Source organism: Chiroxiphia lanceolata, chromosome 20 (assembly GCF_009829145.1).
Source record: "Chiroxiphia lanceolata isolate bChiLan1 chromosome 20, bChiLan1.pri, whole genome shotgun sequence".
NCBI lineage: Eukaryota > Metazoa > Chordata > Aves > Passeriformes > Pipridae > Chiroxiphia > Chiroxiphia lanceolata.
The window spans coordinates 2,168,731-2,185,810 of NC_045656.1; the positions used below are offsets into that span (position 1 = coordinate 2,168,731).

Here is a 17,080-nt window from a genome sequence, read left to right on the forward strand (position 1 = left end):
TACCTCAAAAACAGCTCTGTGTAGTGGGCTAACCCTGGCTGGACTCCAGCTACCCACTCACTCCCCTCTGCAACTGGACAGAGGAGAGAAAACATAACAAAGGGTTTGTGGGTTGAGAGAAGGACCAGGAGAGATCCCTCACCCATCGCTGTAATGGGCAAAACTAACCCAGAGTGGGGATATTAATTAAATGTATTGATAACAGAATCAAAGCAGGAGAGGGAGAAGTCAAATAATCTTAAAAACACCTTCCCCCACCCCTCCTTCCTTCCCAAGTTCTCCCTCCTTCCCCCCCAGCAGCGCAGGGAGATGGGAACTGGGGTCACAGTCAGTTCATCACACGTTGTTCCTGCTGCTGCTCAGGGAGAGGAGCCCTTCCCCTGCTTCCCAAAGGAGACAGTCCTTCACCAGCTTCTCCAGCCTGACTCCATCCTTCACAAACTGCTGTCCTGTGGGCCACTTCTCCAGGGGGTGCAGTCCTTCAAGCTCAGGCTGCTCCGCCGTGGGTCCCCCCCAGGACCACGGGTGCTCCCAGGAAAACCTGCTCTGGCATGGGCTCCTCTCTCCACCCATCTGCAGGACCCTGCCACGAGGTCACAGCCTTCCTCGGGCATCCCCTGCTCCAGTGGGGGCTCCTCCTGGGCTGCAGGGGGGTCTCTGCACTTCTGTGACCCCCCCTGGGCTGCAGGGGCACAGCTGCCCCACCACGGGCTGCACCGGGGGCTGCAGGGCAACCTCAGCTCCAGCTCCTGGTGCCAGGGATCCACAGGCTGGCTGTGGGCTCCTACACCATCCCAGGGGACCCTGCTGCACCCCTGGAGTGCTGCTGCTCTGTCTCTGTAACGGGGTAAAATGGTTGGTACCTCATAATTTGGGGAGCGCCCTCGGTTTTGGGAAGCGAAGGGTCAGAGCTTCCTCAGCACTGAGAGGTTCTTGGGGGTTCTTTGAGTTGCAAGATGATGTTTGCTCCAGCTTGCCTTTCCAAGAGCTTGGAGAAGCAGCAATCTGTGATGGCAGTTTCGGGGAGAATTCCACTTATTGTGCAGAAATTCTGCCCGAGTTGTCTCTTACTCACCCTTGGCTTTCATGTGGCAGTTCCATAGATCATTGGAGAAAAGGCATTTAAATATGCATGAGCTTATTAAGCTGAACTCTCTCTCTGCTGCTGAGCCATGTTTTATAGGAGCATCTCCACAGCCCTGTAAAAGCTGTGCCAACACAGTCGAGCACTTTCCTGACGCCGACGCTGTTTTTGAGGACAGGAAGTAACAAGAATCATTTATTCTACTAATCAAAAGGATATTTGCCTCTTTAAATATTCAAACCCTCGAGCCTTTATACAAGACTAAAGTGTCAGGAAGGGATAAGCTCCTGATAAGCACGTTAGCTGGATTTATTTGGTGTGATGGCCAGCAAAGAAATTATTAATATGGAGGTGGCAGGATCCAGACTGGGGAACTACTGAGGGCTCAGAATTCAGCATAAGGAGGAGGGGGGAGATCTGGGCACTCTAATGTGTAGGAGAAGAGGAAATCTCTGAAAACCTATCATCAGGATCATCTTTTCTGAAGGAGTGGGCTCTCCATAAACAGAACCACCATTCTTTGTCTGCCCTGTCTTCTTCCACAAGCACACAGGATCTCGATGAACTGAGTGATCTTTAAGGTCCCTTTCAGCCCAACCATTCTGTGATGTGGGTGCCCCATTTTGTGCCAAGGTTTTCATGCCAAACTGTTCCTGTTTGCCCAGTTCACAAGTGTCTGTTATGGCTGATCACACAAAAAAGATGGAGAGGGTCCATAGGACCCCATAAGTAGCTGTAGGGATCATTTCATGCGGTGTGGGAGCAACACAGAGCCCAAAAACCTTGGGCATTCTGCAGACCTAGAGTGTCCAGCTTTCTCCATGGTGGTTCCTGCTGGTGGCATTTCAAAAGGACAAGGAGGGGTGTCCCCTTCGTGCACTGGGGGAGAATTGTGTCTGGAACAGCCCTGAGGGGCGTTTCTGGAAGGATGAGTGATGGTGTAGCATCAAAGCTAATGATGATGGGGCTGCTCAATGGGCCATCAATCAGACCGAGCACCGGGGGCTCCTCACACCCTCCCTGTGAGGCAGCAGCAGATGGGCTCAATACCTGCCATCAGCGTGTTCCCTGAGAGCATAACTCAGTGCTGTGAGCTCCAAAAATCATCCCATAGGATGCTGCCTAATCCTTCCCAGTGCCGGGCCTCGGTCAGGCCAAGGGAATTGTTCCACTGGTACCCAGAGCAACCTGCTGTTGTTTTGGTGACCTTTTCTCCCGGGTGTGTTTCTCATAGTTGCAGAACAGGGCCCTCCCGTGTGTGACACAGGCACTGCAGAGTGTCCTCAGTGTGCTGGGTTTGAAGGATGGGCATTTCCAGTGGCCTGAACCCACCTGGCAGGAGGGGTCGGGCTCTTCTCCCCCTGTGTGCACCATTCACTTAAGAGCTGGACTCGATGACCTTGTGGGTCCCTTCCAACTCAGAATATTCTGTGAAGTGACAGGACAAGAGGAAACAGCCTCAGGCTGTGCCAGAGGAGGTTTAGGTTGGATATTGGAGAAAATTTTTTCATGGAAGGGGTGGTCAGGCACCAACACAGGGCAGTGGGGGAGTCCCCAGACCTGAAGGATTAAAAGCCACGTGGATGTGGCACTTGGGGACAGTGGTGGCCTTGGCAGTGCTGGGGAATGGTTGGACTTGATGATCTTAGAGGGCTTTTCCAACATTAATAATTCCATGATTTATGCTGGAGGAAGGACATGAAGCCCAGGACCCCTGTGTGTTATGTCTCCCCCCATGTGCTGTGGGCAGTGTTTGGGAGCTTCCCTTGATGAGAAGTTTCTGTTTTTCATTGGCATTTCTGAACTTTCCCTTTGGCTTCCCTTGCCATGGTGTTGGCATCCCAGGCAGCCAGGAACTTGAGCGTGGAGCTGGAAGTGACCTTTGCTGTGGGATTGTGCTGGTGGAGCTGTGCTGGGATCAGCTCTGGGGTGTTGATTTGCAGACCAAGGGGCACTTGGCCAAATTTGCAAGCAGAACTTCTGCTCAGGCTCCAAACTGTGCCCAGGGTAATGCTGAGGTGGCACCAGCCTGGAGGAAAACAGCTCGTGGCAAAATGTTGTGTCCCTGGGGTTCCACACAGTGCAAAAATATGTCTCCAACCAGATGGAGGGGCTGTTTTATCCCAGTGTTTTAGGACACTGGAGGTTGGCTTAGATTTTTCCACATTAAAACCGTGATTTAAAAGCACCATTGGTTTTCTGCAGCTTCTTTCCCTTCAGTGGTGTCTTTCTAATACCTCTTTCCCACCTGATGCTCCTCCCAGTTTGTGTCTCTGGGTGTGTTGCACCCCCATCCCTCAGCTGGAGAGGTGGCTCCAGGCTGGATTGATTAGCAGTGTATCCTTAGGAAAATCAGGATACTGCTGGATCATTTCAGATGGGCTGTTGCAGCCTGGTTTTTATCCAGATCCACGTATTACCTTTAAAACATTGGACATGTTTGAAAACCGTGGCACTCTGACCAAAGAACGCTTCCAGAGGTGTGGAATGCTGCCTCCTCACTGGGAATGGGGACAACTGCACTGTCTACTTAGTGGGACTTCATATCCACTTCAAACTTTGGTGGCCATTTTTTGTTGGATCTGGGGAAAGAGGCAACACAAAAGGCACAAATGAGGGGAAAAAAGGTGGTGGTCTGGGAGATTTGGGGCTCTGTGCAGAACAGATGTGTGTGCTGCAGGAGGGGGTGGATCAGGGAGGAATACTATGGAAGGTAGAAGATAATTTCTAGAGGCAGGGGTGAATATAATCTGGGATTAGGGATTGCTGATCTCTGAGGCTGAGCAGCATTTCGGCTTTGTGATCTGTGGTGGGACTGCCCAGCTCCCCTCTGAACCCACAGTGCTGTTCAGAACCGTGGAATCCCAGAATCTCCTGAGCTGGAAAGGACCCACAGGGATCATCCAGTCCAACTCCTGGCCTTGCACAGACACCCCAAAATCCCACCCTATCCCTGAGAGTGTTGTCCAAACCTTCCTGGAGCTCTGGCAGCCTTGGGGCTGTGCCCACTGCCCTGGGGAGCCTGGGCAGTGCCCAACCAGCCTCTGGGGAGAGAACCTTTTGCTGAGATCCAATCTGACCCTGCCCTGAAAGAATTTCATGTATTATTGTCTCAGTAATGCAATGGGGTTTTTCTGAAAGGTGCTGCCATGGCTGGAGAAGGTGCAGCACACAGAGTGTGTCAGGTCACACCAGAGCACAGACATCCACAGGCACCTCTGTGCAAACATGGTTTGCCCTGAAGCTGGAGGTGCCAGTTTTGTCCTGGAACAGTCCACATTCCAGCTAGTTCATGAGCTGCGTTGATTCCTGTTGATAAATGGCTTTTATTGGGGCAGGGAATGTGATGAATCCATCAGAGTTGGGCTCCCAGTTCCCCGGTGCTGGGCAGTGTCATTCCAGGTGGTTGATGGAAATGGCTTTGCACCCCAGAGAGGAGGAGAAAGGAATTAATTGAGTAAGGGAGTGTATAGTGTTCAATCACCGAGCAGGAAGAAGTGGTTTCCAAACATTCCTGGCTGCTCTGTGGCCTCTCAGTGCTCCAGGAGCGCTCGCTGTGATTCCAGGTGATTTTTCTGCCGAGGGATCACAGAGCAGTAAATGCTGGGATATCCCTTTCCTGTGACTGAGACAGACAATAAACATCCTAATCTCACTTGCTGCACTGAAAAGTGGATTTACAGCTGTGTGCTGAGCATAAAACAAACAGGCAGAGGATTCCAGGGCAGGCTCCTGCGCTGGAGCAAAGCTTGATTTTTATGGGGTTTTTGTGTTTTGAAATTGGCTGCTTTGATTAATCCAGCCTGATGTGTGCCAAGCTGTTCAGCATAAACTCAGCCCTGCTTCCCCTCCCCCATCTCCCCTTCTCATCCCTCATTTGGTTCTGAATGGCTTCTTACATAAACCAGGGACTGCAGGGATTGAGAGGAAAAAATGTTCTCCATAAATGTATTTATTTCGTGGGTTTCCTTGAATGTTCTCATGGTTGCAAACCTGGGCTTCATGGAGAATAATGATCTTGGACCCAAAAAAGGTGGTGGAGGCCACAGTCCAGGAGTTCTGTGGCCTCAGCACCTGTCTGGATCCTCGTGTCCCTTGAGGGGTGGCTGGGGAAGAACTGGGAGTTGTCCATGGATGTCCAGAGCAGAGGTTTCTGCTGGGCCTGGTGTCTGTTTTCAGTTCCTCAGTCTGTTCCTGAAGTGAAAAAAGATGTCCTGGAATATCCTGAGCTGAAAGGGATGCACAAGGACCATCCAGTCCAACCCCTGGCCCTGCCCAGGACAGCCCAGCAATCCCACCCTGTGCCCCAGAGGATCAGCCAAACCCTCCCTGAGCTCTGGCAGCCTTGGGGCTGTGCCCACTGCCCTGGGGAGCCTGGGCAGTGCCCAACCAGCCTCTGGGGGAAGAACCTTTACCTGAGATCCAACTTGACCCTGCCCTGACACAGCTCCAGGCCTGAGCCTTAGACCAAGGGCAGAGTTTAAGTTTCCCCTTGTTTAAGGCCAAGAACACTCTCAATGAGAGCTCAGCAAGGTCCTTAAATTAAACCCAGTGCACTGGGAGGTTTTCCCAAGCCTCTTAAAACTTAGAGAGTTTTGTGAGTGTGATTTAATGGGATGTATTCGAGCATGATTTAATGGGACATAAAATGCCTCTCACTCTGATATCCCATTGATCTACAGGAGAGACAAAACTCTGAGGTGTCTCTTTCTTTTGGCTATTGATTCACAATATTTTGATATAAGTCCTGCAAGCAGATGCCAGCCTGTGTTTAACTGGAGACAGCAGGATGTGGTGGGGACAAAAATGTGGCAGGACCTGTGCCTTGAGTCCACCTGCAGAAGTGCCCTTGGCTGGGGAGCACCTGATGCACGTGGAGGAAAAACTTCCCAGACAACCTATTGGTACTGGTGGGATAATGAACATGGGCTAAATTAAATATAAAATGAGGTGCTGCTGTTTAACCCTATGGGTAACTAATCACTGGCACTGACAGGAGTGTGTTGTGGTGCTCTCTCCGTTGTATTTAATTTAAATGTAGAAGTTTTCAAATGTCTGGAGTGTTCCCTTGAACATTCCCCTCACTGGACTGAGACTGGGCAGAGCAGATGCAGCGAGAGCTGAGTGTTAGAAATAAAAACTGAGAGTCACAGAATCCCAGACTGGTTTGGGTTGGAAGATCATCTTATTCCACCCCCTGCCGTGGGCAGGGACACCTTCCACCAGCCCAGGTTGCTCCAAGCCCCGTCCAGCCTGGCCTTGGACACTTCCAGGAATCCAGGGGCAGCCACAGCTTCTCTGGGCAACCTGTGCCAGGGCCTCCCCACCCTCACAGCCAAGAATTCCTTCCCAATATCCCATCTATCCCTACCCTCTGTCAGTGGGAAGCCATTCCCCTTGTCCTGTCCTTCCACCCCTCGTCCCCAGTCCCTCTCCAGCTCTCTTGGAGCCCCTCTAGGCACTGGAAGGGGCTCTAAGGTCTCCCCAGAGCCTTCCCTTCTCCAGGCTGAGCAGCCTCTTTTGGATAGCTAGAGAGACTTGAATCCTGAATTTGGAAGTATTTTGGCCTGGGATCCAAATTTTGAAGGCACGGAGCCAAAGGCTCTCTCACCTGAGGGGAATAAATGTGGGCAGAGGTGAGGTCTGATAACCTGTGCATTCCCTGTCCCTGCTCCTGCTGGGACCTGGGCTGGCTGCTGGATTTTCTGAGCTGTCCCTCAGGGCTATGCTTGAAACACTGAAGGCAGCAGCAATTTCCCACCTTTTGTGGTGCAGGAAGGTGCAGGGGAGGAGGGAGGTGTGTAAGTCAGGGTAAGGGGCAGCCCAGCAGCCTCTCCTGTCCTGGGACCTGCTGAGCTGCAGGAAATCCTCCTGAACTGCCAGCTCAGGGCTTTCCAGGGATCAAACCCTCAAACCTGTGCCTCTGCCTTAAATGGTCTGAAGTTAAGGCTGAACCACAGAGTCCAGATTAACCCTTTATCTATTCAAAGATGCTTAGAAGAAAAAACCCAAACCACCAAACAGCCCAAACTTCCCATCCCATGTACCCTCCATTGCTGCTGTTTCTAACAACTTCCCCCCGGCCCTTCTAATTATGTTTGAGCTCAAATCATTCCTTTCCCTGTTACCCCTCTCTGGCCCCAGGAGAGCCCAGGAGAAGCCCTAGGTGTTTTCCTGAGTGCAGGAATGCTTGGGGCTTGTCCACCCCCTGCTTTTGGCAGCAGGGGAGTGAAGAAGACTGACAAAGCTGATGTTAATTTGGCTGTTAACTGCTGTCTTCCCCACTCCTGTGGTCACAGGTGAAGCCACCAGAGCAGGGTGTTTGTGCAAAGCCCTCTGCCCCCCTCCTACCTGGGGAGAATTGCAGCTTTGTGCCCCCAAAAATGTGAGGTTTGCCTTGCCCACTGCTTCCCAGGCTTACCTCTTCTCCCTGGATCTCTGTCCTCAGCAAGGGGGGAAGGAGAACCCTGATGACAGTGGTGCAGGGGGAAGGGGAGTGAGCAGCAGATGAACCTCAAAGAGCTCAGTTTGGATTTTCCTCCAAACCTCTTTGATCACCAGCTGAGCTCTTTATCCCCCAGAGCTGCCTCGGGGGAAGGGCTGCCCAGAGGTGAGCAATGATTAAAAGGAAACACTCCTGCTCCTGTGACAACCTTCTCCTCAGCACTGCAGGTACCAACATAACCAAAAGGAGTTTTTTAATCTCAGAGTCAGCTCAGTTTGACTTCCAGGGCAGAATTTCAGGGTCAGTTGTCACTTTGCCCCCTCACGGCCATTGATTAATTTTAAAGATCTTCCCTTTGGAAGCTCCTTTCAAGGTCTGGCACATCCCATTCTGCAGAGCTCTTGGCTTGCCTTGGGTCGGGCAATCAAGAAATCAAGTTAAATCAAGAAATACAACCTCCTTTTCAACCATCAAACTTGTTTAACTACAGAAGATTCATAAAGAATTGTGTTTCTGTGCAAATCTTTGTCTCCCAAGTCTCATTTTGGAGCCTGAAGAATTCCTGCTGTTGCCTAAGAAACACTCAGCACAATTAAATCCAGAGGTATTGTTGGGGAGTCGAGGAGCTTGAAGCAACACTGGGATGTCACTGGTGCATTTGGTCTTTCTTTGCTTATCTGGGCAGGATTCACTCCTTGTAATTCTGGGAACTCTGCTCATTTTGGATGTCTAATCTGTCATGGATGCGGGGAGGGAGCAGGGAGGCTCCTTCTCTTCTTCCCTCACACTTACTTACTGTAGGGAAAGCTGGAGAGTTTAATTAAATCGTTGGAAGTTGTTAAAGATCTCGTGTTTGCTTCGTGCAAACAGAGGGATGAGGTCTCTGATTAGGATGAAGTGTGGCATTGAAACACCTCTATCTTGTTGGACTGGTGTGTGCTCCCTGCAGAGCTGGGGGTACCTGGACTCTTCCACTTGGAGCTGCCCAAGTTCTGCTCCAGGGGTGTCCCTGGCTCAAGGGCTGGTGTGTCCATGTTGCTTGTGGGGGATGGAGCTGGATGGTGAGTGACCTGGGAACTCCTTCCCAGGAGGAAGGATGCACAGAAACACGTCTGAGCAGGTTCCTCTGATACACAGAAATGTGTCTGAGCAGAGACCCAGCCACCAAACCTGCCCAAGTTAAGCAACTCCTCCTGAAACCCAGGGAGGTGATCACAAGTGGTTTTAACCACCCTGCCTGTGAAGTACAAAGACACCATTTCATGGGGATGTACTTCAGAAATATCTGCTAAGAGAGCTGAAACATTTATTAAGACTATTTAGCCAAGGGTCATTTTATATTCATTTCTTCCCAAAGCAAATGGGGAGAAAATTCATAAGTGCCATTTAAGAACAAGGCTCGTTTCTAAGCACCAATTAATCTTGGGACAGAGCTGGAAATGTGGAGTTCCACTCCAACTACTAAAGCCATCTTCTGTCTTCTGGAGGCCACTCTTTGTTACATTCCCACAGTCCTGTGAGTGCAGACACACGAACACAACCTCAGTTAAATGAACTCTGCATTCGTACCCTGCCCTGGGTGCTCCCTCATCCTGGTGGATACTCTTTGTTGCTATGTCTTCCCAGATAGCATTGCTTAAAGGAATGGATCTCCAGGCAGCTGGAACCCCTGGCTGTGCACAGCTGGGAGATGGAAGCCATTGTCTTGCACCACATATGAAACACGTGCCCACCTTGAAGTTCTGCATTGTGAGTTCTGCTAACCCCTCTGTGCCTCTCTCTGCCCTTTGTGTTCCAGGTGCAAAGAGCTGAAATATGGCAAGGACCTGCCCCAGATCTCCATCATCTTCATCTTCGTGAACGAGGCGCTGTCGGTGATCCTGCGCTCCGTGCACAGCGCCGTCAACCACACCCCGGCTCACCTGCTCAAGGAGATCATCCTGGTGGATGACAACAGTGATGAAGGTGAGCAGCATCTCCCAGCTCCAGAACACCAGGAGGGTGTTTAATTTCTTAAAATCTCATGGAGGAGTTGTTCTTCCCCCAGAGGCTGGTTGGGCACTGCCCAGGCTCCCCAGGGCAGTGGGCACAGCCCCAAGGCTGCCAGAGCTCAGGGAGGGTTTGGCTGATCCTCTGGGGCACAGGGGGTGACTCTTGGGGATGGGCTGAGGGTTGGACTCTGTGATCCTTGGGGGTCCCTCCCAGCTCAGCACATCCTGGGATTCTGTGAAGACTCTTGCCAAACTGAGAGTCCCCAGCCCTGCCGTGGGTGTCCACGGTGTCCAGATATGTCCAGGAGTGGCCATGAGGAAGCCCCCAAAGCTTGGGTCATGCAGGGCAGAGGTGCTGGGCTGTGTCTGGACCTCCCATGTCACAGTGGGAGGTCTGTGGGAGACCTCCCATGTCTGTGCAGGGAGCAGACACAGTGCAGGTCATTACTGTGCTGTCCTGAAAAGTAGGTTCCTGGTGGCAGGGACCCACAGGCTGTGGGCTCCTACACCACACCAGGGGACCCCCTCCACCAGTAGAGTCCTGCTGCTCTGTCTCTGTAATGGGATAAAATTGTTGGTGCATCGTAATTTTGGGCACAGTGACAGTGCTGGGAGGCACAGGGTGTGATTTGTTCTCCACATTGGTTTCCTCCAGCTTCTCAAGCAAAAAGAACAGGATCACACCATGCTTAAAATCTGAGGTAGTTGTTGTTTGAAAGCACAGCTGAAACCTGGAAAGCTAAAAGGAAACCACAGATCCCTCTGACCTTTCTGGTCAGCAGCATCCAGGAGCTCTGCGTTCAGGGGGTCCTTGTTTCTAATAACAACCCTTTGGTTGGTGCTGAGATGCTCCTCTAAATTTAATTTCCCGTGGAGTTGAGGGCCAGCAGCCTGGAGCCAGGAGCTGTTGGGCTTTGGCCCCTTGCAGTGGTGTTAACAGATGTTTTCTCTGTGTGTGCCTCAGTTTCCCTGTTGTAAAATAACATCCTGGGTCTGTAAATGGTGGGACCCTGCAGAGACCCTCCTGCCTTATGTTTTGGGTGTGGTATGGAAAGGAGAAGTGAAGAGGAAGAGGAGGAAACAAACCCACCCAACCTGCCCAAGTCAGGCCCTGACAAAGCCTGGATGGGGATGTTTGGTTTCCCACCTCACACACGTTGGTTCCAGTTCCTCTTGGTCACTGTTGCCCTTCCTTCCCTTCTGCTTTTGATCCCACAGAACTGCAGGAGGGGAAGCATCTTCAGACTCAGATTCTTCCAAGACATTTTTTTCTTCCAACATACAGTTGGATAGTGGAATTAGGACATTAGGATAGTTAAAATCTTCATGAAGAAGATTTTTGCTTACTGCCTTCTTCAACTGCCTTCATCAGTTGTGCTGCATGCTTTTAATATTATTAAAAAAATAATAAACACGATACTGGGATCAGAGGGGAGAGCAGGGAGGGTGCAGGACGTGGAGAGCTAATTTCCAGAGGATTCTGAGACACTCTGTGTGAGAAGAGATGGTACAGAATGAGCTATTCAAGCCTGGAAAAATAGGCACTCAAATCCCACGGTAACAAGCACCACAGAGAGCTGATGAATTATAATTACCAGTAAAAGAAACAGGAGGGCAACTCCTCAGCTGGTGGAAATCACAGCAGCTCCAGTGCAAAGCTTGGATGGTGTCCACCAGTGAAGCTGTGGGATTTCAGAGCTGGAACTATTTGGAGAGTGAAGGGGGAGTGCAGGTGATCTGTCACTGGAATATCTGATGTTACCCAGTACTTAGAGGTACTTGAAATATCAAAATGAGCTGCTCCTTCTCCAAATTTTACCCTGTCAATGGGGGAAGAGAAGAAAGCTCTTTAAAAGAGAACCCACTGGAATAATTGCTGAGCTTCTCCTGCCATGGCTGTGCACAAAGAAATGTGTTTCTGAACAGCCTCTTCCAGTCCCTCAGTGTGAGGCACTGAGGGTGATGGTGAGGCCAGAGCTCTGAAAGGCCCAGGACAACAGAATAAATCCCTTCAGAAAGCAGCTCTCCCACAGGCTGAGGCTGCAGAATGACAAATCCTCATCTGCTGAGCCTGCAAGGCACCACCTTCCCTGGGGGTGCTGAGGGGGCTGGGACAGTGCTGGGGGGGCCCAGTGGTGGGGCTGGATGGGGGTGGGATGTTCCAGGGCAGACAAACGAGTGGCCAAAGCCTGTGGTGTGTTCAAGCCCTTCCAGCTCTGGGATCTCTCAGAATCCCAGAAGGGTTTGGGTTGGACAGGACCTTAAAGCTGCCCTGGGCAGGGACACCTTCCACTAGCCCAGGTTGCTCCAAGCCCTGTCCAGCCTGGCCTGGGACACCTCCAGGGCTGTGCTGGAGTGCCCTGTAGCACCCCCAGAGCGAGGGAGGGGGATGCAGGGCAATGACCCAAACTGGTGGGCAGAAGATGGGAAAATCCCAACTCTCCTTGCACAGCAGGCAGTGTGCCTGCTGCATCCCACCAAGAGATTGCCTCAGGATCATGAGCTTCCAGGGTCCCTCACGATGGGCCAGGGCTGAAGGTTGTACAACCCCAAGGTGGTTCTGTCCTCAAAAACATTGGGATGGAATACAAGGAGAGAGGGTGTGGGGAGGGAGGTGATGTTTTTAGCTGGTAGGGTTAGTTAATAATGTCAGTGCTCTGCTGGTGAGTCTTTGCAGGCATCACGACAAATGAGATTTTTTAAGGAGGGATTTGAAGGAAGATAATGAGGTAACTTGGCAGATGTTTATGAAGAGCTCCTCCCAAGCGTGTAATAATCTGCTTTTCTCCTGTAAAAGAAATGATACAAACCAGAAAGTGGCTCTGGGTCTCCTGTGTTCACTCTCAGCATTGTCAAGGAGCTTCAATGACAGCAAAGAATTATTAATGGCAATAACATTGTCATAGAGTTCCCACTAATGGGAGGCAATAATTGGGAGCAGCAGCAGCAACATCATATAGTTGATGCTTTGGATATTGCAAACAAAGTCATTGTAATAAATAGATTTGGCTTCTACAGGAAAATAATTACAGGAAAATAGTTCCTCATGAGCCCTAAGATTTAGAGATGAATCCTGGAGGATCAAGGGCTGGTGTTGAGCAGAGGATGGGGCTGTGTGGGTGTGCCTTTGCAGGCTGTGATGGAACAGGAGGAGGAATTGCTGCAGCCTCTTTGGGAGCAGCTGTGGGGGTTGGAGGGACATTTTCCATGGGGTATGGCTGATGGGAGAAGCCTTTGGGGATCACCTCTGTACACCTGAGGGAAGGTTGACCCGCAGAGAGCAGTGGCTCAAGCCCAGGAGCTGTGTTGGACTTCTGGGAAAGTTGCTCAAGGCTCGGGAAGGTCCGTGGCTGGGGGGATTTGTGTAGCTTTTGTCAGGAGGAACCACAACATATCTGGGTAACTGAACAACAAAGCACCAAATATTTAAAGACTCCTGGGATTCCCAAGTCAGCTTCAGGTTTTAAAATTAATCCCCTGGGTAGAGTAAGAGCCACCACCTGGTTGCTCTGTGCCCTTCAGGTAAACCCTGCCCAGTTCCACAGCCAGAAGCAAAGCCTGATGTGTGGTTTTCAGACTGGAACAAACTGCTCCTGAGGACTCCTTAGGCACTCCTTGCCCTCAGCTTTGTTGTCGTGTGGTGTGTACAACATCACTGCACAACATAAAAGTGTGCAGTGAGAGATTAAAGTTAATGAACACAGGCATTCTGCTGCTTTATGTCTGAGCTGTTAATAGATAAAAGATGCCAGTGTATGGTAACAGGGGAAAAAAAAAAAATCTCTCCTTAAAGGAGAAAGCTTGGGGAGTTGCAGTCTGAACCCCCTTCCCCCCTGAGCTGCACATTACACTTCATAAAGACTTTTTTGGAGGCTGCTTTTATTTGTGCTTGTTGCAGGGGTATGATTACAAAGCCAGTGTGCAGGTTGTGTTTGGGAGTGATAACGTGGCTCCTGGGCTGGTGGAGGGATGCAGCCACGTGCCCCTGAGATGCTCTGTTATCTCCCAGCTGCACACTTTGTCTGAGCCTGTTGCTTAATCATCACCTGCTTTTTTTTTGTTGTTGTTGCTTTTGTCGTCTGCCTTTTAGTGCTTTTAATCTGGGATAATATCTCTTTGAAAAGTATAAAAGCAACCCTTTGGATAAAAGGCTGCTAAAGGAGCTGGCTACATTCGGGGAGACACGCTCGGGGTTGTAATTTACCTCAGAGTAACGTGTTAGCTGAGACTTGATGTATCACTTTCTTGTTTTGCAGCTCATTTCAACAGCAACAGCAGTGGTTGGTGTGCTCTCACTCCCCCAGGAGCTGGCTCGGGGTGTTTGTGTTCAGAGGGAGAATTGCAAGGAGCTGAGTCACATCTCAGCCTTTCCCAGGCTCTGGTCCAACCCCAGTGCCGAGTTGTTCCAGCTGGAGATGGGTTGTTTAAGTGCAGCTCACCTGGTGCTCTCCACTGGTCTTCAGGTCTGAGGCTTTTGGGGTTCCCAGGGCATGGAGGAGAGCAGCAAACTTGAACTTCTTGGGGTGTCCTGGAGTTGGACAGGAGTTGGACTGGATGGTCCTCGTGGGTACCTTCTGACTCAGGATATTCTGTGATTCTGTTTGGGTTTCACTGAACCAAATGAACCAGAGGCTTGACCCGAAGGAATGGCTGGAGCTGTGTCAGGGCAGGCTCAGGTTGGATCTCAGCCAAAGGTTCTTCCCCCAGAGGCTGGTTGGGCACTGCCCAGGCTCCCCAGGGCAGTGGGCACAGCCCCAAGGCTGCCAGAGCTCAGGGAGGGTTTGGCTGATCCTCTGGGGCACAGGGGGTGACTCTTGGGGCTGGGCCTGTGCAGGGCTGAGGGTTGGACTGATGATCCTTGGGGGTCCCTCCCAGCTCAGCACATCCTGGGATTCTGTGAAATGCCCCAAGTGGGACCAGTTTTGCCTGTGACCCTCTGTGAGAACTGATTCATTCACCTGCTCCCCTTTCACAGTTTCCTCTGGTACAGTTGCAGGTAAAAAGCTTCAGAGACTCACCTGGCTCCGAGTCTCCCTGCAAAAATGTCTGTCTGTATTTATTGCCTGTTGAAGGAGCTGCTTTAGTGAGCTTCTGTAGCAGAACCCCCCCTGGGATGGCTTTGTTGTCTCAGGCAGGTGAGAATGTGGAACAAGGGGGGGCTGGTGTCTCCCTTGGCACTGGAGCACTCCCAGCCCTGGGTGCTGTGTCCTGCAGCCCTCGGGGTGTCCCAGAACAGCTCTTATCAGGTGGCTTTTCCCACCCAGCTGGCAAACACCACTGTTTTTTTTAGGACTGTAGAGGGGGTGTGGCCCCCAGGACCATCTGGGCATTGCTGAGTAAGGAATTTGCTGCTTTTGGGAGTTCTTTGAGCTTCTCTGATGCTGTTGGTCTTTACTCCTTTCTCTGTGTGTCAACAGGCACTTCCCACCTTTAGTCCTGGGAGCTTCAACAGGGTTTGGAGAGGTTTGGGCAGGATTTGGGTGTGGAGCACTGAGCATTTGGGCTGATGTCCATGCACTGCTTGTTTTCAGTGACATCAGGTGGCTCAGTTTCTCTGGCAGGCCCATTTCTCAGTGAGCTGTGTAGGTGATAAAATAGTTTGCAATAGATACCATAAGTCACTGCAGCTGGCAGATGGGTTTTTTAATAAAGCAACAGGTCTATTGGATTGTAGTTCCTTGGACTTGCCCTTCAGGGAAGATCAATATGGACAGATGGAGAACAAAAGGCAGGATTGAAATTGAACCTGCTGGTGTTTTCAGTGGGGTTTCTCTCTGCAAATCTTCCCAGGAAGCAGCTCGTGCCATGGCAGAGATCAAACATTCGCAGATTGCATCCTAAATAAACAGGAATGGTGTGGGTGTGCTCTGAAGGATGGTCCAGTCAGCAAAGGATGCCTGAGTGTGTGTGGGAAGAGGAGCACGGGGTGCAGAAGAGAAAGGAGTCTCCAGACTCTGTGGCAGTGCTTGGTTTGGATGCAATTGCTGGTTTTGTAGCCCCTGTAGATGCACCCACATCAGGAGCATCTTCCCACCGTCTCCCCACAGTCACCTCAGACCCAGGTGTGTGGTGACCTCTGTGCTCCCAGCACATCATCCCTCACCTCCTGCCATCCAACATCCCCTCAGGAGGAGCAGGACATGGCTCTGGCTCCTCAAGAGCCCAGTGGGCGTAGGAGTCTCTCAGGTTTAACCCTTTGCTGCCTCTTACAGCCCTTCCCTGTTCCACTGGAGCCACACTCACTCTCCTTTGAGCTGCTCAAGCAGTTCTCAAGAGGATTTTTCCTCTTTTCCTTCTGTTGAGATTAAAACTCCAATGTGGAAGTTGTTTTAATTGTTTTAATTTAAAATTACTTCCTTGCTGAGCTGACAAAGCCACCTGAGATGCCAGTGCTGTCCTTGTGGGGTTTGATCTGTCAAAAAAGTCCCTGTCTCTGCCTCCTTAAAACCATTCAGGAGAGTTGTTGTCTCCATAAAATCCTGGTTTTTTCTCCGAGTGGCTCAGCATGAAATGGAAGTTGCTGAGTTATGGCTGAGTGTGATGCAGATGCTTTGAATTGAGGAAGGGGCTCATTTGCTTTATTCTTTTTATTCCCACTTCAGCATAAATGAGAAAAGAGACTTTGGGGAAATGGAGATGTGAGGGGAGCCAGCCCAGAAAGGCAGGACTGAAGAAAGCACATTTTCTGTGCTTGGAGGAAGGCGTGGAAGGGAAGAGAACAGATAATCCTTTTCCTTTGATGATTTCAAAGCAGATGGGACTTGCTGTTTACTCTTTTGCTCTCCATTGCTGTAGGAACTCATGTGTCTTAAGTATTTTCCCACGTGGATGATTCTGATGGTGGCTTTTTTTCCCTATATTTTTGTTCTGGAGAGAGAATGTGTGAAGGGCAGTAGCCTGTAATGTGAGATCATGGATCATATCTTAATTTTCTGCTGACCCGAAGCCTCATAGGGATGAAAGACATTTTTAGGAAGTGCTTTCACGGCGTTAAGAGTCAGTGTTGGTGCACAGTGGCATTGCTGAGCTTTTAGAGCTCCTCTCACCCGCAGGCCTTTGTGCATTGAGCTGATGCAACAGGCACTGAAAGGACCAAGGTTTCTGGCAGAGCACTGGCACTTTTCCAAGGGATGGAAAAACACACTTGTGCTTACTCCTCATTGTAACCTTCCGTGTGCTTCCACCTTCAAAGCCCTGTGTGTCTTTTATACTCAATACTTGGACTATATCAAGAGTTTTCCTGCTGGTGGTGACTTCAGGCTGCAGGTCCACGAGGTTCTCAGCCTCAGTTACCCACACAGGCTTGGACAACAGAGCAAAGGGATCTGCACCTTCCAGTGAGCAGGAGATATGTGCTCTGAGGATCTTCTGAACAAAGGCAAAAACTCTTTCATCCCATTGGAAAAGCAGGGTGTGTGTGTGTGTGTTCAACTTTTCTACTGGCAAAGCTTGGAAAACAAACAGCAAGTGCCAGGACTGGCACAGTGAGGCTGAGTGAGAGGGCAGAGAGGCTCAGATGTAGTTTTGGTGTAGTCTGAGTTACTTCAGATGGGTTTGGCA

The 17,080-nt window shown here is 50.6% G+C and overlaps 1 protein-coding gene across 1 annotated transcript in view; it reads left to right on the forward strand.

Moving 5' to 3' along the window:
* GALNT17 (polypeptide N-acetylgalactosaminyltransferase 17) overlaps positions 1-17,080 on the forward strand; it is a 219,308-nt gene that overhangs the window by 76,274 nt on the left and 125,954 nt on the right. Inside the window, exon 3 of the mRNA XM_032707475.1 lies at positions 9,328-9,494. Coding sequence (XP_032563366.1) covers positions 9,328-9,494 — 167 coding nt within the window. The remainder of the gene's footprint in view (positions 1-9,327; positions 9,495-17,080) is intronic.